Consider the following 24,180-nt stretch of genomic DNA (forward strand, 5'->3'; position numbering starts at 1 on the left):
GTGGAAGTAAGAGTCTCAGCGGAGAGAATGGTTGCAGAGCTGAAGATGAGGGCGACCATCAGGAAAGAAGACAGCTATTGGAGTGCAGAGGAGTGGGAAAGCCTGGGGCTAGAAGTCAGGGTTCACGTTTGCGTATACCTCTGTGTCAGTCCTTTACATGAGCTTAGAAGCTTGAAGGCTTAAATATTGCCTCATCTTATTTAACCTGGATGCTCTGTCTCTCTAGCTTACTGTCTTTATTTGCCTCTTTTCTGCAGTTCCTCACTTGATACCCTCCTTTTTATCAGTCAACAACTACCAAGTGCCTACCACTTGAAGGGGGCTCTGGGAAGGTGCTGTGGAGGAAACAAAGATATGTAGAAGATGGTTCCAAACGGGGAGCTTACAATTCAGATGAAGACAAAATAGAAGCAATTCAAAAGATAATCAAGGATAATTGTATGGGAAATAAGCCACTTAAGTGTAGACATTAAGAGCCATAATAGCTCAGAAGAAAAATTACTATGGCTAGAGTAGGCAAGCAAGCTTTCATGACAGATATCACTGTGCCTTTAAATTCAGAGTATCTCACTCTTTGGACTCCTGTGAAACCTGACTTTACATATAGGTGAAAAGTTGAATATAAAATCTATTAGGAAATTCTAGAGGAGAGATTTAGAGAAACTAATGGATATAATCGAACGCTAATTTCTCTCTTCATTTTTGGGTACTACTGAGTTTTCTTTACTCACACTCTTCATTCAGGAATCCTTCTTGGTTTATCTTTCGGGCCTCATTCACCTGCTTGCCTTTTGAGTCAGGTATCCTCATTTCTCATTCCAAGGTGCTTCCATACTTTGTCAGTACCCATGCTGTTCATGCTGTATTCTTGATGTGATAGAATTGGCCGAACAATTGATAAGGGTACCATCAACATGCATTGAAAGTGCTCTTAAATTACATACATCTTTTCCCTAGTTCATATACATCCCCAAAGTGCTATAAAGCATATACAAATGGGATATAGCATGATATAGTAGAAAGAACACGAACTTTCAACTCCCACAGACCTGGGTATTCCTAACCTAGGGCAAGTTAGTATCTCTGTGCTTCAGTTTTCATATCTATAGAAATCAGGTCTACTTCATAGTGCTGTTTGGATGATTAAATGAGGCAACCTATGTAGAATTGATACGGCTCCAATGAGTGGAGGAACACCAAAGTTCTTAGTCCTCATCCCGGTTTAGATAAAACAACAAGGACACACATGGAGTGATTTTAAGGAGTGGAAAATTTAATAGGCAAGAAGGAAGAGGAAAGAGGGAAGAAACTCCCTCATACAGAGACAGAGGGAGGGGAGTTCCAAAGCCGAGAGAGGGAACCCCCAGTGGGGTGGACTGGCGGCCAGGTATATATTACAGAGGCTGGAGGAGGCAGTGTCTGATTTGCATAGGGTTCAGGGGATTGGTTTGACCAGGCATATCATTCACTTAGCCCTGGAAAAAGCTGGCCCTGTCACCCTAGCCTTTTAATATGCAAATGCAGGGTGCCATGATGTTCTACACACGTGGGAATATGTGGGGGCGGCCATGTTTCCAGGAACATGTGGGGTAAGGGCAAGAAGGCCTCCAGAATAGCCATGTTGGGTGGGCCCAGTTTCTAATGGCCTTCATTTGCATATCAAAGGTTGCCAGCCTGGATCTAAGAGCCAGGGCTTTACAAGAAATTTTCTGGAGATGCTTTAAAAAACGAAAACTTCCCAAGAACCCCTTTTCCACTCTATCTGCCTAAAATAATTTCTTAATAACTCCTACAATAGAATGCTTCACATAAAAAGGTCATAATAAATTATACTTACAATGTGGTATGTGCCGGTAGAAAGGTAAATATCGCTATCATTAATCATTTTGTGATGTTGCAGAACTTAAAGCAGAAAACTGTATCTTCAAAAATAGAAAATTTCTATTGTCTTTTATGGGTGTTCATAAGAAACTCCCAGATATTCATTTTAGATCTCCCTGCCTTTTAAACCTATAATTTTCTTCTTTTAGTTTCACATCTACATATGCCATCTTCATCTCAAAATGCACCTACTTTCCTTGTTTGGTCATCATAAACAGAAATATCTGTCCAAGTTCATTCACATCACCTTAATTAAAACAATAGAATCTTAGCAATCATCTAATTCATCTCTACACTGACTAAAATCACCTCTGTTTGAAATGCTTGTTCTCCAGTGCCGTAAAGAAATAGCACTTTAACATAAATTTAATTTATTTAGTAAGGCCATTTTTACTTCCTGCAGAAAGGGTATACTCGCCAGCAGTTTTGCTACGAAAGTACACTGAACAAAGCAGACAGGGTCATTTATAACCTGACGCGTTCACCCTGCTGCTGTGTCCGGTTTCCATTGGCTGGAACGGGACCTCACATTCTGTATTTGTCCTGATTGATTGGCTAGCAACTTAGAACCTTTTAAAAGAGGCAAAGGTAGAGGAGAACAAAGGAAGGAGGAGGTAACTTGTGGAATGCTGAGAAAGGTAAAAACACTTTTAAATAAGGAAGAGGAACAGGCTATGACCTAATGCTTGCTTGGACCAGTATAAGCATGCCAGGGCAAATATTTAGGCTAAATTGTGGGAGCTAAGAACACAAAGTACATTGATTTCTTTATTACGGCTAGCAGATATTTAAGAATGTTAGCACAGGTCTTTGAATAAATTTTGCTTTTAAGAGAAGTTACTATTTATTCCTAATTAGACAGGGAGGAAAGGAATTTGAAGAGGAACCTCTACTTTACTTTTTATACCTCTACCCTCACAGGTAGATAGCTATCCAGTACTTCCTAAAACTGCCCAGTTTGAGCATTCATTTTTTTTTTTTTTTTTTTTTTTTTTTTTGAGACGGAGTCTCTCTCTGTCACCCAGGCTGGAGTGCAGTGGCCGGATCTCAGCTCACTGCAAGCTCCGCCTCCCAGGTTCACGCCATTCTCCTGCCTCAGCCTCCCGAGTAGCTGGGACTACAGGCGCCTGCCACCTCGCCCGGCTAAGTTTTTGTATTTTTAGTAGAGACGGGGTTTCACTGTGTTAGCCAGGATGGTCTCGATCTCCTGACCTCGTGATCCGCCCATCTCGGCCTCCCAAAGTGCTGGGATTACAGGCTTGAGCCACCGCGCCCGGCCATGAGCATTCATTCTTACATTGTTTATATTTGTCCTTCAGTGATTGCCAGTCATTGATCCTAGTTGATCCTGAGCAACAAAGAATAAATATAACCACTTTCCATCCAGTGTTAACAACTTTAGCAAAACAGTCTCTACTGTGCGTGTGAGGAGAGTGTGGTGTTGCCAAGATTGAAGAGGCTGATAGTAGGGCTGCTAGAAAGAATGCAATGTTTGGAATATATTTATACTAAAAAATTGTTGTTTATTTAAAAATTCAAATTTAACTGAGCATCCTCTATTTTTATTAGCTCAATCTTTCAATCTTACAAGTTTGGTAGCTAATGAAATCAAAGTTGAGCTAGTGAGCTGGAGGCAGGAGAGGGAAGAATAGAGCTATGTCCTGCTCAGTTCTGCTCAGTCCCATCTCAGTTCTCTGGCTACTCAGCACATCTGTAGAAGCCACTTCAGAGCACCCATGCCTAAAGAACATACTGTTTACGGTCACTTCTTCTTGGATAACTAGCTCTCTCCACTAAAGAAAAACATACAAACTTTCCTTTCCCACTACATAACTCCCACTCCCATGAACTTTAATCTTGCTAATCCAAACCAAATTTCTACCTCAAGGAGAAGGTAGGGAAGTTGTTCTTTGATTGCAGGGTCCCACATTACACTTTGCATACACACCCATGTCCCCTACTTATCCCACGTCCACCACTTACCCCACAACTTTCACAGTTCAGCCCAAATATTTGAAGACAACTACCATTTTAACTAAAATGTCATAATTATCTGACTTATTTCCAATCCCTCCCATAATTCCTCACATTCCAGAGTCAATGAACTTTAAAGAGGTCAATGAACTTCAATCCTCTGGATTAGATTTGAACACTTTTATGTATCTTAAAATAGCATTGCATCCAAATAGCTAATTAACATATGAAAAGGTGCTTAATCTCCTTAGTACCAACAAGGAAACACAAAACCACAAATACCATTGTAGCAGGACGAGCCATAGACAAAACCCCTCAGACACCAGGTTAAAGAAGGAAGAGGCTGGCGGGGCGCGGTGGCTCAAGCCTGTAATCCCAGCACTTTGGGAGGCCGAGGCGGGCGGATCACAAGGTCAGGAGATCGAGACCACAGTGAAACCCCGTCTCTACTAAAAATACAAAAAATTAGCCGGGCGCGGTGGCGGGTGCCTGTAGTCCTAGCTACTCAGGAGGCTGAGGTAGGAGAATGGCGTGAACCCAGGAGGCGGAGCTTGCAGTGAGCCGAGATTGTGCCACTGCACTCCAGCCTGGGCAACAGCGTGAGACTCCGTCTCAAAAAAAAAAAAAAGAAGGAAGAGGCTTTATTCAGCAGGGAGCGTTGGCAGACTTGCATCTCAAGAACCGAGCTCCGGGAAGAAAGAGTTCCTGGCCCTTTTAAGGGCTTGCAATTCTAAGGGGTTCCACATGAAAGGGTCATGATAGATTGAGATCTATAGATAGCACATGTGATTAGAATCGGGGGTTAATCTTTTAACCTCAGACCTGGTCATCAGTGGCGCTGGCTGGTATTGCCACTGACTTCATTCCTGTGTTCTTCAGCTTTTACTTCCTCCTTCTCTTCAGAGACAGGAGACAGTAAGAGAAATGGCCTGTCTCCTCACCACCACTTACCTAGCAAGATGACTTAAAACTTGAAAAGACTGACAAAATAAGTGTTGGCTGAGATATGTAGCAACTGAACTGTCAAACCTTGCCTGAGGGAGTGTAAGTTGGTACCATTACTTTGGAAAGCTGTTTAGCAAGATCTACTCAAGCAGGGGTATCCAATCTTTTGGCTTCCCTGGGGTACACTGGAAGAGGAAGAATTGTTTGGGCCACACATAATACTAATGATAGCTGATGAGCTAAGAAAAAAAAATCACAAAAAAATCTCATAATGTTTTAAGAAAGTTTACAAATTTGTGTTGGGCTGCATTCAAAGCCATCCTGGACTGCATGTGGCCACAGGCTGTGGGTTGGACATGTGTATATCCTATGACCTAGCAATTCCACTCCTATGTATATACCCAAGAGAAATGCATACATCTGTTCACCAAAACACATATATAAGAATGTTCTTAGCACCATTATTCATAATGGTCTAAAACTGGGAACAACCCATAGGTCAACAGTATAGTGGATAAATGTTTTGTGGTATAATCAGGCAATGGAATACTATATAGCATTGAAAATCAACAATTATTGATATACAACAACACGGATGAATATCACAAACACAAAAGATGTAGTATGATTTCATTTATATAAAGTTTGAAAGCTGGCAAAGGTGATCTATGTTGTTAGAAATAAGAAAGGTTACCTTCAGGGAGAAGAGAAGAGTAGTGACTTGAAGGTGGCATGAGAATGACTTCTTGACTGCTGGTAACGTTTTTCTTCTTGCTATGAATGGATATTACATGGATTTGCTCACCTTAGAGTAATTCAAGTTATACACTTATGATTTGTACATTTTCCTACATGTATGTTATGTTTCAATAAAAGTTTTTTAAAAGATAGCATTAATTTGCAGTAAATCTAGTTTTTTAACACCTTGTGCTTATGCATTTGATTTTGTTAAAAATTCTAAATACAGCACTTCACACTTATTCTTTTGAAATTTCATTATTTTGGTTGATTTCGATATATTAAGATCCTAGCTCTGACATCAGTGCATGAGTTCTCTCACTATATTTTCAAATTTTATTTTCCCTCAGCTTTATTAAGGCAAAAATGACAAAAATTGTACAGATTTATGGTGTACAATGTGATGTTTTAATATATGTATACATTATGAAATAATTAAATCAAGGTAATTAACATATCATCTCACATACTTAACGTTTTTGTGTGGTGAGAACATTTAAGATCTACTCTCTTAGCCATTTTGAAGTATATTATACTTTATTAACTGTATTCACCATGCTCTAGGTTAGATCTCCAGAACTTTTTCATCCTGTCTAATTGAAACTTTGTATCCTTCAACCACCAACATCTCATTCCCCCCACCCATCCCCAGCCCCTGGCACCACCATTCTACTCTGCTTCTATGATTTTGACTTTTTTAGATTCCGTATATAAGTGAGATCATTCAATATTTTTGTCTTTCTGTGTCTGGCTTATTTCACTTAACGTAAGGCCCTCCAGGTTCATCCATGCTATCATACAAGAAAGGATTTCCTTCTGTTTTAGGTCTGAACAGTACTCAGTTGTATATATTATCCAATGTTTTCTTTATCCATTCATATGTTGATGAACACTTGGGTTGGTTCCATATCTTGGCTATTGTGAATAGTGCTGAAATAAACATGGGAGTGCAGGCATACTGATTTCAATTCCTTTGGGAATATACCCAGATGTGGGATTGTTAGATCATATGGTAGTTCTATTTTTAATTTTTTAGGAATTTCTATATTGTTTTCCATAATGGCCGTACTTCCAGTTATATCTTTATCAAAGTACTCTATCATGCCCATGGAGGCTTACCTCTGAGTTGACACCAGAATACTAATTAATTTCCATTAGGTGTGATTGTTAACCAGCCACTTATATTTTCTTTATTCCTATAATTTTGTATATTTTACTCACAAGGATATGAAAAATTTGGCCAAATGCCTTAAAGTCAATATATACATTGTCTATAGCAGTCTCTTGATTTAAAAATTTAATAACTCTTCCAAAAAAAGGAAATAATGTTGGCTTGATCTTGGCTCTGAATCCATTTGACTCCTTTTAATCACCTCTTGCTAATCTAAATAACCACTGAGACTGCTCCCAAATATTCCAACTCTCTTTCCTATTGTGCACATGGTAGGAGTGCACTTCCCTGCCTACTTGAAACTAGGCATGGTCATGTAATTTGCTTTGGTCAATGCCATGAGGAAAAGTGAAATACGTCACTCTGGGAGTAAAATGAGTATACTCCACTACATCCTCTTTCCCACTACCTTGACAACCAGAATGTTCCAGCGTGGGTCCCAAAGTGAAGGCAAAAACAGAGGGTTTTTTTGCCTTCAAGGGACCCACATAGGGACATGCAGTATGAGCAAGAAATGAACAAGAAATAAGCCTTTGTGATTTCAAGCCATTGAGATTTCAAAGGTATTTGTTAAGGAAACATAACCTGTATTATCTCAACAAATACATTATGTTTCCTGGTCTGTGTTTTCTGGGATCCACGAGTAGCCTCATCTTTTGAAATTCAGAAGAGAATTTGCCCATCTCTTCTGAAGAGATGGTATTCCAGCCCATCTCTTGTTCTCCATGGTTTTTTGAGAATACTCACATTATACCTGTCAGTTCTTTCAGTATCTGTAGATATATGTTGTCTGGGACTAGCTAGAATTTATTTAAAATGACTGTGTGCTTTAGCACAACTTATCTTGGATTTCAATTCTTTCCTAGCCATGCTTGTTATACTTTTCAATTCTCCATGGTGGAGAAGGTAGAAACAAAAGAAAAGTTGTATAGAACACCATACTTAAGCTTCGCCCTTATTCCTCTTTTATTAATCACCTTGTTTTCAAGAAAGCCTTTAAAAATCCCTCTGGGTTTTCTTAACTTTAGCATTTTTTTGTAAGTCTTTCATTCTGGACATTCAATTTTCTTGTACCTTTCTTTTTATTATTATCATTATTATTATTTTAGAGATGGGGTCTCACTCTGTCACCTAGGATAGAGTGCAGGGACACGATCTCAGCTCCTTGCAGCCTTGACCTCCTGGGCTTAAGCCATCCTCCCACCTCAGCCTCCTGAATGGCTGGGACTACAGGTGCATACCACCACATCCAGCAATTTTTTTTTTTTGTAGAGATGAGATTTCACTATGTTGCCCAAGCTGGTCTTGAACTTGGGCTCAAGCAACACTACTTTGTGGGCTTCCCAAAGTGCTGGGATTATAGGCGCAAGCTTCTGCGCCTAGCCTCTCACTTCTTAAAAGTTCATATAGCACCAAATTTACTATCTGAAGTTATTTATTTGATTTAATTTTATCTACTGACTGTTACTGGCACATGCTGTGGTCTTTTGTTGCATTTTTAGTGCTATCCTTTTTTTTTTAAAACCTTAGTTATATGCTTCTTTCTTTTGTTCACTTCTTAACATTTGAGTTTGCCAGGGCTTTTCCTTTTAAAGGCTATGTAATATGTAACATTTAGCACTCATTTTTTAGAATACTAAATACATTTTTAAATGTATACTATATACATTTTAAAGTTTGTCTGTTAAATGTACAAATATTTTTCCCTGAGTTATTTTTAAAATACTTCCCCTTAAATCGAAGGGATATAAGTGACTGTCTCAATTTTTTCCTTGAATACTCTACTATATCCCAATATGACCTATGTCTGTCTGAAATTACTAACCAGTTCCTCTCTGCTGGTCAGAAGTAAACCAAAAATAACAGTTCCTTTTCTTAAAAAACAAATCCTCTTATTTTCTGTATAACCTATTCCAGTAACTTGGATTGCTCTGAAAAAGTAAAGGGTGTTTGCTTTTACTGTTCAGGCTGGTAGAGCATGATTTTTACAACATTTAGGCATGAGCATTTCATCTGTCCTGGCAGCTACAGGAAGGCCTTAAGAAATCCTAGTTTTCTCAGAACTAACTGGGTAACAAATTGAAATTTCAGCGTTTCCTTCCACTTAGAGCTTAAGGCCTTCCATCTTTCCAGCTGCTACACACACACACACACACGCACACACACACACACCCTTCTGAATTCTTTTCTTCTATTTATTTAACATTATACCTTTATAGGCTTAATCTCTTGCCTATATACAAAACTCTAATACTCACTTACATATAAATACACTCACACACACAAATCACATCTACACTTGATTTTTTTTTTTTTTTTAAAAGACAGAAAAAAGTAAAAGACCAAGGTAGAGAGAGGGGAAAAGGAAACATGAGGACAGAAGAAAAAGAAGTCTGGCCTGAGTGAATAGAGCTAACAGCCCTATTTAGCTCTACTTGCCCTGCAAGGGCCTACCCCTTCTGGCAAATGAGTGGAGGCGTTCAGCTACCCTCTTTCACCCCAGCCTCTTTGTAATGGTGCTCACTTTTGCAACAGCTGTTCAGGGTGGGAGGGTTCTTCCTCTGTATAGAAACTGGCCGTTTTGGAGTTTGGCTCAACAACTCTGGCATTTTCACCACTATAAGCAGGCCACAGGTTAGAACAAAACAAATGGAGAAAGAGCAATAGGAAAATGAGCAAATGAATATATCAGATTTCCTCTATTTCAATTTTCTTTTTAGAAGACCTATTTGGAGACTGCTTCCTGTCACCATAAAATCCTGAACATTTGTCTTGAACATGAACACTCCAAGAGAAGAATTCCAGGACTGGCCCATAGTCAGAATAGCAGCTCATTTACCAGACCTCATTGTCTATGGACATTTCTCCCCAGAGCGACCCTTTATAGATTATTTTGATGGAGTCCTGATGTTTGTTGATATTTCAGGCAAGTGCAAAAGGGATGTTTGTTTAATATGGATGAGCAACAGGCTCACGTGGGAAGTCACATGCAGAGCTTGACTGCAGAGTAGGGAGGCCATTCTGGAGGCCCTGGGCTGTCACAGCAGATATGCTCCATTGAGAACACAAGAGGGAGGAAATAGTTTGTGGCCCTGGCTCTCTCTCATCCTCCCTTACCCAGCACTGCCAGTGATGGGCATATCTTTAAGATTCTCAAGTTCCATTCTTTGCTCCTGTGTCTCTTCCCCAACTTCACTGACTCATCCTCCCCAGCCCCAAGCCCCACACACATCCCAGTCAAAACTGATCTCAGGAAATGATCTCCCTAGATGATGTTTACATCTTACTAATAAACTTGCCACCTCTTCAGAAGTGTTTGAAATGTGTGTGATTTTGTTACCACGGACTGAAAATTTTATTCCCAGTTAAAGAAGTTGCAGTTATCACTGTACAGTAGAGAATTCGGAAGAAAGATATATCTGGAGCCTTTTCCTGGCCCCTAAAATAATAGATAGAGGAGGCTGCATGTCTGACACTTGACCAGCCACAAAGATCCCTAAGAAGAAACTCTGCCTGTTTTTAAAAGCTGAGGCCACCAGGCGTGGTGGCTCACGCCTGCAATCCCAGCACTTTTGGAGGCTGAGGCAGGCGGATCACAAGCTCAGGAGTTCGAGACCATCCTGGCTAATGCAGTGAAACCCCGTCCCTACTAAAAATACAAAAATGAGCCAAACATAGTGGCGCATGCCTGTGGTCCCAGCTACTTGGGAGGGGGAGGCAGGAGAATTGCTTGAACCCAATAGGCAGAGGTTGCAGTGAGCCGAGATCACGCCACTGCAATCCAACCTAGGCTACAGAGCGAGACTCTGTCTTGAAAAAAAAAAAAAAAAAAAAAAGCTGAGGCTCACTGCCTTCCTGGGTAGTCCTCTTCTGGCTCTGTTTGATTTCCCCAAGCAGCCAAAGAAACCAGCTGCACATTTATTCCAGGTTTTACTGCGATGACTGAGAAGTTCAGCAGTGCCATGTACATGGACAGAGGGGCTGAGCAGTTGGTGGAGATCCTCAACTACCACATCAGTGCAATAGTGGAGAGTAAGTGTTCCCATAGGTTTCTGACTTGAGAATATTTCAGTTCATTTTTTTTTCTGTAGTTGTCAATTATAACCTGATAGAGTACAATTGCTTAGCACTCCTCCTCTTCCCCATGAAATGTGTATAAAACCAGTCTTTTTTGAAATATGATATAGTATAATTGGAGAAATAAACGTAATCAAACCTCACTAATACAGACTATTTGAGGGAAGGGATATTTTGTGTTAGAGGGCTGAATTATAAACTGCTTTTAAAAGAACTGTAGTAGTAATACTTTTAACTATATGACATATCCAAGTATTTATTTTTATTTATTTATTTATTTAGAGACAGAGTCTTGCTCTGTCGCCCAGGCTGGAGTGCAGTGGCACAATCTTGGCTCACTGCAACCTTCACCTCCTGGGTTCAAGCAATTCTCATGCCTCAGCCTCCTGAGTAGCTAGGATTACAGGCACCCACCCCCACGCCTGACTACTTGTTGTATTTTTAGTAGAGATGGGGTCTCACCATGTTGGCCAGGCTGGTCTCAAACTTCTGACCTCAAGTGATCCACCCGCCTCAGCAGCCCCCCAAAGTGCTGGGATTACAGGCGAGAGCCAACGGTGCCCAGCTATTTTTATTTATTTATTTATTTATTTATTTTTTGAACCAGAGTCTCACTCTGTCTCCCAGGCTGGAGTGCAGTGGCATGATCTCGGCTCACTGCAACCTCTGCCTCCCAGGTTCAAGCGATTCTCCTGCCTCAGCCACCCAAGTAGCTGGGATTACAGGCGTGTGCCACCATGCCCAGCAATTTTGTATTTTTTTTTTAGTAGAGATGGGGTTTTACCATGTTGGACAGGCTGGTCTCGAACTCCTGACCTCAGGTGATCCTCCCGCTTTGGCCTCCCAAAGTGCTGGGATTATAGGCGTAAGCCACCGCGCCTGGCCTAGCCAAGTATTTTTAAAAGCCAGCATCTATATAACCCAAAGATAGTCATTAAGAGATTGTTGTATGAGTAGATAAATGATTTATAATTAACTTCTCAATAATTTGTCTCCTAATGATGGATGCTGAAGCACTTAGAGTAAACTGAAAACTTTAGTTCCCTTGTCAACCTCTGCCTGCCATCTTGTTTGCATTGTTAATTCCAACTATTCTTGAAGACAACGGTTTACTCTGTTATGGCGAACTCCTGGCCTAGTGTTTTATCAGGCTCTGAGTTCCTTAGTAATATCTTGATGTTACCCACTAGACAAAATTTAATGCTTCATAAAAGCAGGAACTATGGTTGATTCCTTTCTGCATCTGACTTGGCACAACAGGTGCTTAGCCAATCCATGATGATGCATAACGAAAAGAGAGAATGGCCATTTACGCCATACAGTCTAAATAAACAAAATACAAAGTTAGTAATAACCAAAAATGCAAGTGACTATGGTTGTGATTTTCCCATTCCCTGACTCCTAGTTTCTGTGGAGTCCTGTCATTCATCCACCCACCCATGCTTACGCAAGCCCCAGCCTATAACATATATTGATCAATAAATTAATTAAAAGCATTCCATTATCGTGGGAGGAGGGCAACTGTCTTCAGACCTCATCAGAGGGCAGCTGTCTTCAGACCTCATCAGAAACCCTACATGTCTTTCTCCTTTCTTTCCCCATTCACAGAAATGGAGCATAGACGTACACTGGTTCCACGTATTCATTCTCCACTTGAGGAAACAGACTCAAATGGGTTAAGTGGCTTGTCTGGGATGAGATCTTTAGTATAAGTCTATTCTCTGAATCACTGTTCTTTTGACCTAGTTTCTATTCCACTAACAAAGAATGATTTTTTTTTAACTGCTTTTAAGGAATCAGTGTTTGATTTAATTTGTTGTTGTTGTTGTTTTTTCTCAGAAGTGTTGATTTTTGGAGGAGACATCCTGAAGTTTGCAGGTATGGGGGCTTACTAAGATAGGAGGGGTAAGAAAGGAATGCTGAGATGCCTGTGCTTCTGTGCTGGGGACAAAGGAGGCATCCTAGAGAAGGCAGTGGCCAGGAGATAGGCTGAGGAATGCTTGATGAGTAAGTTTCTATACAGATCTCATACAAAATAGATTGATCCCCAGGGCAGGTCAAAAGCCCCCGGCATGTCTCTCTCTGAAGGTGATGCACTGCTAGCCCTGTGGAGGGTGGAGCGAAAGCAGCTGAAAAACATTATCACAGTGGCAATTAAATGTAGCCTGGAGATCCATGGATTGTTTGAGACCCAGGAGTCTGAAGAAGGCCTAGACATCCGAGTCAAGATAGGTAAGCATTTGAGAAGGAATAAATCCTATGGCAGTTGGGATAGGGGTCTTGACTCCTGGGGCATCTCTCTCTCCCAAAGAGAAGTAGTAGAACATGGTGGCTCAGCCCCATGATGCCCTGGACTTTGGAATCAGGACAATCAGAATGTGAATTTTGGCTTCCTCACATACCAGTTGAGAGAATTTGGGCTACATAATATCTATCTAATAAGCTATTACAAAAAGTAAATTAGTTGGCATGGTAGTTGATGCATAGGAACCACTCAACAAAATAGTCTTTGTTACTGCTACTGCTTTTATTATTATTCCATCTTGCTGCTTGTCAAGGCTGTGCAGTATAAAACAAAATAGAGACTAGCTTGCCATCACATAGTTTCAGCAATGGCATGAGATTGGTCACCCCCTACCTCATAAGAATGATGTGCAGGAAAAGCTTAACAGGTCAGCCTGCAGCACAGCTCCAGCTTTATACAAGGCTTCTTAAGGTTATACTTATAGTAACAATCACACATATTTCCTTATTACATTGCAGACATTACACACTATGCATGTGCAAATATTACCCACATTATATCACAGTCCTGAGATATAGGCATCATTGTATCCATTTCAAAGATGAAAAACGAGATTCTGAGAGGTATAAGTAATGAGTAACAGCTAGAGTTATGGTTGGTGCTGTTAGTGTTAGCTTCTGCCTAACTAAACTTTGCAAAACTTAGAATTCTCACATGTCGTACCTGGTGGGATCATCAGCAGTTACACAATTAACTGTTTCTCAGCCTTCTTCAACCTAGGCCCACTTTTGATATTGTTAAAAATTTCCAAATAAGGCCGAGTGCAGTGGCTCATACCTGTAATCTCAGCACTTTGGGAGGCCAAGGTGGGTAGATCACCTGAGGTTGGGAGTTTGAGACCAGCCTGACCAACATGGTGAAACCCCATCTCTACTAAAATACAAAAATTAGCCAGGCGTGATGGCGGGTGCCTGTAATCTCAGCTACTCGGGAGGCTGAGGCAGGAGGATCACTTGAATCCACGAGGCAGAGGTTGCAGTGAGCCAAGATGGCGCCATTGCACTCCAGCCTGGGCTACAAGCGTGAAACTCCATCTCAAAAAAAAAAAAAAAAAATCCAAAGAAGTTAAATATTTTGTTGGAAAAAAAAATCAAAGTTATATAATACTGAATATTTTTTCTAAGTTAGCACCCAAGGAGTCTAATGTGTTATCCTTCTTGAGAAGGATGGGAACCCAGCCCCCTCTTGCATGCTGATTGGCTGTTAGAGAGGTGGGTCCCAGTACCTTTTTTTAGAGTAAGTCCAAACATCAGTGTGTTTCAGATAGAAAACAAACTGTATGTAGTATCAGGGGGAAATCAGCCTTGACAAATCAGTACAGCAGAGAGCGAAGATAAAAAATAAACTTTGATTGTATTACAGTCACTTAAAAGAAATGTGTGTCACTTATAGTTCATTTATACATATATTTTGTGTACGTGTCGTGTTATACAGTTAGACGTCTTCTGTCACTCGGGTACCAAAACTTTCATTTACCAACTTAAAAACAATGAGAGAAACTGTTGTTGGGATGGGATGTGTAACTGTCAAATGCGTACTTCTTTTCCCCACCCTCTGTTGTCTAAAATTCGACCCTAAGGGATTATTTTTAGTTACAGCTTCAATCTCTGCTAAAATGCAAATTATCCCAAAATAAGAATTATTAAAAGTATTCCCTGTTGCCCTTAAGTATACATAATTGAAGAAAAGGTAAAAATACCTTTGGGGACTGGTAGGACCGTGTAGGGAGAAAAATGTTACAGACAGGCAAAAATTGGTGGTAGAACTTTCTAGCTTTGGAAGAAGGGGAGTTTTGGAAGGCCCGAGCCCAAAAGAGGTATGCCATAATTCCTATGTAAAGTTTTAGAAGCGAGATTTTGCTCTGAGATAGTATAGTCCCACAAAGATTAAGATTTTTCCAAGAACCTGTGCTGCTGGGAAATAATCCAGAACTTCTTGTGCAAACCTATTCCTTGCCTTCTTGCCAGGACTGGCTGCTGGCCACATCAGCATGTTGGTCTTTGGAGATGAAACACACAGCCACTTTCTGGTGATTGGTCAGGCAGTGGACGATGTGCGTCTTGCACAGAACATGGCTCAGATGAATGATGTTATTCTGTCACCAAACTGCTGGCAGCTTTGTGACCGGAGCATGATTGAAATTGAGAGCATTCCAGATCAGAGAGCGGTTAAGGTGGGTGTGATGCCGCTACTGGCAGAAAAGTTCTGCCAGCCTGTAACAGAGGCACCCTGCCAGAACAGTCCCTGGGCACGCTGGTTTCATAAAGCTCCTGGGTTGGAGATTGGGATGGCGTCAGTCTGGGTTAGGCTAAGGACGCTTTAGTCCGGGGCAGCTCCTCTGGGAGGAGCCAAGGCTGGTTAGCTTGAGGAGGAAATGATTAGGCTTCTTTGTGGGTAACTGAGGATATGGAATTTGGGGATTGAGGCCTTTTGAGGGGCTAGTGACCTAGCTTAAGGAACCAGAAGGGTCTGCCAGTTCACCCGGGAGCAGAGGGGAATAGTTTTAAAGGCTGTCATTGATCCTCACTTTCTTTACCCAACACCCTCCTAACCCAGGGTGAGGGATCACTGAGGGTAAAGATTGGAGTTGAGCAAGTGTGGCGAAGTTCAGTGATAGAAGCGAGACTTTTCCTGTGGCTCTGCCTAGTAGAAAACATTGTGGTTAAGTTGCAGATTGACTATAAGCAGAACTGTCCCTGGGATATGGCCAATTAGAAAAGCTGTGCTTTGAGGGTATGAAAGTGGAAGAAAGGCCAGGCGCGGTGGCTCAAGCCTGTAATCCCAGCACTTTGGGAGGCCGAGACGGGCGGATCACGAGGTCAGGAGATCGAGACCATCCTGGCTAACACAGTGAAACCCCGTCTCTACTAAAAAATACAAAAAACTAGCCGGATGAGGTGGCGGGTACCTGTAGTCGCAGCTACTCGGGAGGCTGAGGCAGGAGAATGGCGTAAAACCGGGAAGCGAAGCTTGCAGTGAGCTGAGATCTGGCCACTGCACTCCAGCCTGGGTGACAGAGTGAGACTCCGTCTCAAAAAAAAAAAAAAGAAAGTGGAAGAAAGATGTGCTGCTAGATGAACCAAAGGAACGGGACTACACGGCAGAAAGAAAGAAAAGACAAAGAATCTGTGCAGATGCTGGCCAAGATGGGAGGCACTCCCACACTCATGCATCAGCCTACAACCCTCACCACCACCACCCCCTCCTCACTCTTCCAGCAAGACATACCCAGCCTGCATGGCGTAGCTGGCTCATAGCAATAGCCCATTCCCATCCTCTTCAATCATTCTTTTTTTTTTTTTTTTTTTAGACAGAGTCTCGCTCTGTTGCCCAGGCTGGAGTGCAATGGCGCGATCTCGGTTCACTGCAACCTCCGCCTCCCGTGTTCAAGCAATTCCCTACCTCAGCCTCCTGAGTAGCTGGGATTACAGATGCCTGCTACCATGCCCAGCTAATTTTTTGTATTTTTAGTAGAGACGGGGTTTCACCATCTTGGCCAGGCTGGTCTTGAACTCCTGACTTTGTGATCCACCCGCCTCAGCCTCCCAAAGTGCTGGGATTATAGGTGTGAGCCACCGTGCCCAGCCTCTCTTCAATCATTCTTTATAACCTTTAAAAATTGTTTTAACTTTGAATTCATGTTAGACTTACAGAAAAGTTGAAAAAATAATAGAGTTTCCATATACCGCTCACCTACCTTCCCCTAATGTTAACATCTTTCATAACAAGAGTGCAATAGTCAAAACCAGGAAATTAACATTGGTACAATACTACTCACTAAAGACCTTATTTGAATGTCACCAGTTTTCCCACTGTGGTCGTTAGTGGAATGTTCCAGGACTGTATGCATGATCTCACATTACATTTTGTTATTTTTGCTTAGTCTCCTGCAGTCTGTAATAGCACTTCAGTCTTTCCTTGTCTTTTATGACCTTGACACTTGAGAGTTGTCAGTTATTTTGTCAAACATCTCTCTGTTTAGTTTTGCCTGATGTTTTCTCTTTCTCTCTCTCTCTCTGTCTCTCTTTCTCTCTCTCTCTCTCTCTCTGTCTCTCTTTCTCTCTCTCTCTCTCTATATATATATATATATATATTTTTTTTTTTTTTTTGAGGTGGAGTCTGTCACCCAGCGGGGAGTGCAGCGGCATGATCTCAGCTCACTGTGACCTCTAACTCCCAGTCCCAAGCAATTCTCCCACCACAGCTTCCTGAGTAACTGGGACCACAGAACTGTGCCACTACGCCAGGCTAATTTTTTTTTTTTTGTATTTTTGGTAGAGACAGGATTTCACCATTGTTACCCAGGCTGGTCTCAAACTCCTGAGCTCAAGCAATCTGCCCACCTCAGCCTCCCAAAATGCTGGAATTACAGGCCTGATGTTTTCTCTTTATTGGACTAAGTTTATGCTTTTTTTTTTTTTTTTTTTTTTTTTTTGCAAGAATACCACAAAAGTGAGGTCATGCCATTCTCAGTGTGTCATCACATGCGTCTCATGATCTTGATGTCTTATGACTGGTGATGCTCCTAATTTCTTTTTGGCCATCAGCCCCCGTCCTTTAACACTTATGAGAAAGAAATGGTGTGCAGTTTAACCAGGTTTTATTTGAATTAAAATGTTATGAAAGAAAAAAGGCAGGAAAAAGTTCTAAGGGTGGAAAAGTATAAGATTAGTCCCCCTTGGAATGACCCTCTCTGTGCATATACCAAACATTGAGATCTGAGTGAATACTGTAATTGGAAAGACTTTTTAAATTTTTAATTTAAAATTTCAATTTTACAAAAGATTTTTGGTGTTTTAAGTGTGCCAATCACTGTGCAGTCAAAAGCATACTCTCTGACTTTCTGCAGAGAAATTATACTCCGAAGGATTAAACGGTTCTCAGAATAACTGAAAACTTCTCATTTTCTTTTATTTAGGTTAACTTCTTAAAACCACCCTCTTCTTTTAATTTTGATGAATTTTTCACAAAGTGTATGACCTTCATGAATTATTATCCTTCTGGTAAGCACAAAAGTAAGTACCCACCATGGAAAAACGCCTTCGCCTCTACCAGTGGTCAGTAGGGTCTTATACCAATGCTAATAGCTTCATTACTAGTGGGTGAGCTCCTCAACACAGCTCCTGGTCCTTATCAGCACACAAAGGGTACCTACTTCTCATTCTCTGGGACAGCAGTTCTAAGTATGACACTCCCCATACCCTCCACCTCTCCCTAGGCACTGACTCCTTTCCCTCATCCATCAAACATTAATAAGTATCCCCTAGGATAAAAGAAAAAGTAAAGCTTCTTTGTGTGCTGCTTTCCCCTCCTAACCTTCACCAATAAACTTCTCAGAAAAGTAATCTGTAAATGTATTTATACCTGTTCTCGTATCCCCTTCTTTATTTATTCATCCAATAAATATTGATTGCAATCACCTTGATGTCTATGCTCACCTGCTCTTCAATCTTGCACCGCTGCCATCTATCTTCTGCCCTGGTCCTCTGCTGTCTACTGAGACTGTTTATGTCAAGGCCACCAAGGACCATTAATTTGCCAAACCAGGTGACCTCTTCTCAGGCCTCATCCTAGGTGGTTGACTGTAGCTTACACTCTTCTTGGACACTACCTTCTCCTTTTTCCTTGGGTTCAAGAGTATTATTCTTTTCCAGTTTTGCCTTTACTTCTCAAATCACCTATTTTCAGTAATCTTTGCTTAGTTTCCTTCCAATTTCTTTTTTTTTTTCTGAGACGGAGTCACACTCTGTCGCCCAGGCTGGAGTGCAGTGGCACAATCTTGGCTCACTGCAAGCTCCGCCTCCCGGGTTCACGTCATTCTCCTGCCTCAGCCTCCCGAGTAGCTGGGACTACAGGCCCCCGCCACCACGCCTGGCTCATTTTTTGTATTTTTAGTAGAGACAGGGTTTCCCCGTGTTAGCCAGGATGATCTCAATCTCCTGACCTCGTGGTCCACCCTCTTCGGCCTCCCAAAGTGCTGGGATTACAGGCGTGAGCCACCATACCCGGCCCCTAGGTGTCCCAGAGTCTCCTGACAACTGTAAAGACAGGACGGCCCAATGCCCAAGAGAATAGGGACTGGGAGACTCCTCTGGCTAGCACTGCAGAGCCAAACTTCCCTCTCTGAGCCTGCGCCCTCCTTCTGCCTTCTTAGACCTCCTGAGGCTTGCGTGCACGCTGAAGCCTGATCCTGAACTGGAGATGTCCCTACAAAAGTATGTGATGGAAAGCATTTTGAAGCAGGTATTTTCATAATTGAATTTATAGGCTTTGGGGATGTCAGGGATCTGGACAGCTGGAGTTTTAAGATTTAAGTAAAAAACCCAGCAGCTACTAGTAAATAGTAAAATGTTCCATTAAAATAAAAAGACTTCCTTTTTTTTTCTTTCTTTTTTTTTTTTTTTTTTTGAGACAGAGTCTCACTCTGTCACCCAGGCTGAAGTGCAGCGGCATGATCTCAGCTCACTGCAACCTCCACCTCCCGGGTTCAAGTAATTCCCCCGCCTCAGCCTCCCACATGTGCCACCACACCCAGCTAACTTTTTGTATTTTTAGTGGAGATGGAGTTTCACCATGTTGGCCCGACTGGTCTCAAACTCCTGACCTGAAGCGATCTGCCCGCCTCACCCTCCCACAGTGCTGGGATTACAGGCATAAGCCACCACGCTGAGCCTAAAAAGACATTCTCTATGTGTAGGTGACTGTGAAATTCATTGTTCAAATCTCAGTACTTTAAAAGAGGGCATTATTCACAATTATAATCTGACAACAGGCATAAAATAAGACTGCGTTGCTTATATAATTGGGCAAATGGGAGCTGTTGCAAGCATATAAGAACATGTGGGCACCCTTTCTGTATGCCACATTGCAGAAAGACTTCAAGTGGATGAACATTGGCACACTATTTCTCCAAGTCATTTGCATTAGATCTTAAGTTTTGAGATTTAACAATGCAGGTAATAAGTATACTCTGAGCTACCTCCACCCTCCAGTGTTTTCTCTTTTTATTCTCTTAATCTTGATTCTCTCAAATTTATTAATCCATGTGAATAATAACTGTCTCTGACCGCTCACCATATGCCAGTCACTCTGCTAGTTCATGTATTTATTCTTTACAGTCCTTGGTAGATATTTTTATCCCCATTTTATATGTATAAGAAAACTGAGACCCAGAGAACACTACAACCTTTCCTGAGGTTGTCAAGTAAAAGATATAGCTAGGATTTGAACCCTGGTCTGTCTGAATTCTACAATTTTTGACAGGCTATCCACCCTCCTAATATATGCCTGCTTTGATACTTAGTCCCATCAAAATGCTGTTGTGTCCTGGAGGAAATCTTTGTAACAAAGTCCTGTCCAGTGGGTAGCTGCCTTCGTAAGTGAATTGGAGAGGTATCAGAATGCACCCTGCCACTTCAGCCCACTGTAAAAACATTACCCCTAGTGCCTGCAATTGCTTGATTCTTTATGGCTTTCGAAGCTTAAAAAAGTCACCCCATTCTCCCCTAGCCATTCTCAAGAGCTATAATACATTATGCTTCTTTAATTGCAACCAGCTGAAAACAAGGTCTTTAGCAATGGAATATAAGATGGACTCTGTGAGTCACTGGGAAAATTCCAGGTAGGAAAAATGTTTACCTGGTGAAGAGGTACAGCTAAGAGGGTTGAAAACAAGACCAAAGACAACCTTTTACAACTTTCCCAAAACCAGCCCCTGCACCCAAAGAAGAGAAGTGCTTAAAGATACTGTAGTCCTCTTTTCCAAGCCAAAACTCAGAATACATAGTCTGACAGAAGTTTTTTATTTACTTGTGAATGATTTTATTTGAAAAATCAAGGCCAGACTCATGCCTGTAATCCCAGCACTTTGGGAGGCCCAGACAGGTGGATCACTTGAGCCTAGGAGTTCAAGACCAGCCTTGACAACATGGCAAAACCCCATCTCTACAAAAATATAAAAATTAGTTGGGTGTGGTGGCATGTGCCTGTAGCCTCAGCTACTCAGGAGGCTGAGGTGAGAGGATCACTTGAACAAGGAGATGGAGGTTGCAGTGAGCCGAGATGGCGCCACTGCACTCCAGCCTTCGGGACAGAGTGAGACCCTTCTCTAAAGAAAGAAAGAAAGAAGGAAGGAAATCAGCACATTGGTTAATTAGAAATTATTAAATCCCTTTTATAAAAAGAATAAAATTACATGAAACCAGGACCTTCTAGGCAGTTAGGAAGCATGGCTGCATTATTCCCTATACCAATTCTTCTTTAATCTAGAAAATGTGCTTCACATTGTCGTTGGAGAATCTGACACTTCCGTGCTATTTCGAGGAGAAAGTGCAGTGATTTTCCCCCATTGGTTTGCTATGTACTTAATTAACAAAATTCAGGAGTGATGATTGGCAGGGATAATTTGGGAACATTCTCCTTTCTTTTCCTGTGCCTGTTGTGTTGGAGAGAAGAAATGAAATATACCACCGCAGAGAGGCAGAAGTGTGTGGCAGATTAAATGTTGGATGAGCCAGGTGCGATGGCTCATGCCTGTAATCCCAGCACTTTGGGAGGCCGAGGTGGCGAATCACAAGGTCAGGAATTCAAGACCAACCTGACCAACATGGTGAAACCCTGACTCTACTAAAAATACAAAAATTAACCAGTCGTGGTGGCGCACACTTGTAATCTCAGCTACTCAGGAGGCTGAGACAGGAGAATCGCTTGAACCCAGGAGGCAGAAGTTGCAATGAGCCGATGTTGTGCCACTGCACTCCAGCCTGGGTGACAGAGCAAGACTCTGTCTCAAAAATAAATAAATACGTAAATATAAAAATAAATAAATAAATGTTGGATGAGGAGTCTGGAGATTTGGGTTCTAGTGTATTGTGTCCTTATGTGACCTTGGGAAAGTTGTGTTACTTCTCCATACATCAGTTATCTAATCAGTAAAATGGTGATAATGATACTGATTTCAGTTTGTTTGAACATAGTGTAGGATAGAATGTGAAAACATTCCAGAAAAAACCTAATAAAAATAGAAGGTTGAATTACATAGCATGCTATTCTTATTCCTAACTATAAAAATAAGAGAGCCAAACTAGCAGATGGCATCTGTGGACCTGTATGGGGCCTGAGAGAACTCGTCACCCTGAAGGGAAAGGACACGTGCCTGGCTGCCTTTGCCACCTGCTGATTGTAGAGCACTAGGGCCTTGAACAAAAATAGGTGGTAGCCTGGTAGTAGTCACAGTGGGCCTTGGGCAATATCCAGTGCTGTGCTGGCTTCAGGTCTGGCCCAGTGCAGTCTCAGTGATGGTAGCCACAAGGGTACTTGTGTGACTCCACCCCCAGCTCCAAGCAGCTCAGCACAGAGAAATAGAGACTCTGTTTGTTTGGGAGAAAGTAAGGGAAGAGAACAAAAGTCTCTGCCTGGTAATCCAGAGAATCCTTCTGGATCTTATTTAAGACCACAAAGGTGGTACCTCTATGAGTCTGCAAGAACTATAGCATTACTGCACTTGGGGTGCTCTGTAATGCAGATATGGCTTAGATCACAACACCCAAGTTTTTTTGAATATATGGAAAGCCTTCCCAAGGAGGACAGGTACAAACAAGGCTAAATGTCAAAGACTACAATAAATACCTAACTCTTCAATGTCCAGACACTGACGAACTTCCACAAGTATCAAAACCATCCAGGAAAACATGACCTCACAAAGGAACTAAATAAGGCACCAGGATAGAGAAACAGAGACATGTGACCTTTCAGACAGGTAATTCAAAAAAGCTGTTTGAGGAACTCAAAGAAATTCAACATAACACAGAGAAGGAATTTAGAAACTTTCAGCCATGCTAACTAAGAAAACAAGAGAAAAGACCCAAATAAATAAAATCAGAAATGAAAGAGGAGACATTATAACTGATACCACAGAAATTCAAAGGATCATTCGTGGCTACTATGAGCAGCTATATGCCAATAAATTGGAAAATCTGGAAGAAATGGATAAACTCCTATACACATGCATCCTACCAAGATTGGACCCTGAAGAAATCTAAAACCTGAACAGATGAACAACACGTAACAAGATCGAAGCCATAATAAAAAGTCTCCCAGCAAAGAAAAGCCTGGGACTCGAAGTCTTCACTGCTGAATTCTACCAAACACTTAAAGAAGAACTAATACCAACCGTACTCAAACTACTCTGAAAAATAGAAGAGAAGGGAATATTTCCAAACTCATTCTACGAGGCCAGTATTACCTGATACCAAAACCAGACAAAAGTACATCAAAAAAAGAAAGCTACAGGCCAGTATCTCTGATGAATGTTGATGTAAAAATCCTCAACAAAATATTAGCAAACTGGATTAAAAAGATCATCCATCATGATCAAGTGGGATTTTATCCCAGGGATGCAAGGGTGGTTGAACATATGCAAATCAAACACTGTGATATGTCTTATCTACAGAATGAAGGACAAAAACCATATTATCATTTCAGTTGATGCTGAAAAAGCAGTTGATAAAATTCAACATCCCTTCATGATAAAAATTCCCAAAAAACTGTGTATAGAAGGAACATACCTCAACATAAGAAAAGCCATATACAATAGACCAACCGCTAGTATCATGCTGAATAGGGAGAAACTGAAAGCCTTTCCTCTAAGATCTGGAACACAAGGATGCCCACTTTACCACTGTTTTTCAACATAATACTGGAAGTCCTATGTAATCAGACAAGAGAAAGAAAGAAATGGCATACAAATTGGAAAGGAAAAAGTCAAATTATCCTTGTTTTCAGATTATCTTATTATATTTGGAAAAACCTAAAGACTCCACCAAAAAACCATTAGAACTGATAAACAAATTCAACAAAGTCACAGTATACAAAATCATCATACAAAAATCAGCATTTCTATATGCTAACAGTGAACAATCTGAAAAAGAAATCAAGAAAGTAATCCTGTTAACAATAGCTTAAAATAAAATAAAGTACCTAGTAATTAACCAAAGAAGTGAAAGATCTCTACCATGAAAACTATAAAATGTTGACGCAAGAAATTGAAGAGTCCACAAAAAAAAATGAAAGATATTCCATGTTCATAGAT

At 41.2% G+C, this 24,180-nt stretch overlaps 2 protein-coding genes across 8 annotated transcripts in view; both read left to right on the forward strand.

The window, feature by feature from the left end:
- MPC2 (mitochondrial pyruvate carrier 2) overlaps positions 1 to 9,512 on the forward strand; it is a 31,854-nt gene extending 22,342 nt beyond the window's left edge. The window contains exon 5 of the mRNA XM_050768388.1: positions 9,430 to 9,512. Within this exon, the coding sequence (XP_050624345.1) occupies positions 9,430 to 9,472 (43 nt within the window). The 3' untranslated portion in view covers positions 9,473 to 9,512. The remainder of the gene's footprint in view (positions 1 to 9,429) is intronic.
- The window catches only part of ADCY10 (adenylate cyclase 10), a 103,981-nt gene that overhangs the window by 2,916 nt on the left and 76,885 nt on the right, over positions 1 to 24,180 (forward strand). The window contains exons 1-7 of one of the 7 annotated variants that reach the window (XM_050768219.1): positions 9,488 to 9,635; positions 10,637 to 10,741; positions 12,626 to 12,664; positions 12,875 to 13,018; positions 15,059 to 15,264; positions 18,010 to 18,106; positions 19,246 to 19,334. In XM_050768219.1, the coding sequence (XP_050624176.1) occupies positions 9,488 to 9,635; positions 10,637 to 10,741; positions 12,626 to 12,664; positions 12,875 to 13,018; positions 15,059 to 15,264; positions 18,010 to 18,106; positions 19,246 to 19,334 (828 nt within the window). Of the gene's footprint in view, positions 1 to 9,487; positions 9,636 to 10,636; positions 10,742 to 12,394; positions 12,665 to 12,825; positions 13,019 to 15,058; positions 15,265 to 18,009; positions 18,107 to 19,245; positions 19,335 to 24,180 lie in introns of those variants that run through there. The other 6 variants (XM_050768171.1, XM_050768181.1, XM_050768187.1 and 3 more) reach the window with 6 other exon arrangements.

Source organism: Macaca thibetana, chromosome 1 (assembly GCF_024542745.1).
Source record: "Macaca thibetana thibetana isolate TM-01 chromosome 1, ASM2454274v1, whole genome shotgun sequence".
In the NCBI taxonomy this organism is placed as follows: Eukaryota; Metazoa; Chordata; class Mammalia; order Primates; family Cercopithecidae; genus Macaca; species Macaca thibetana.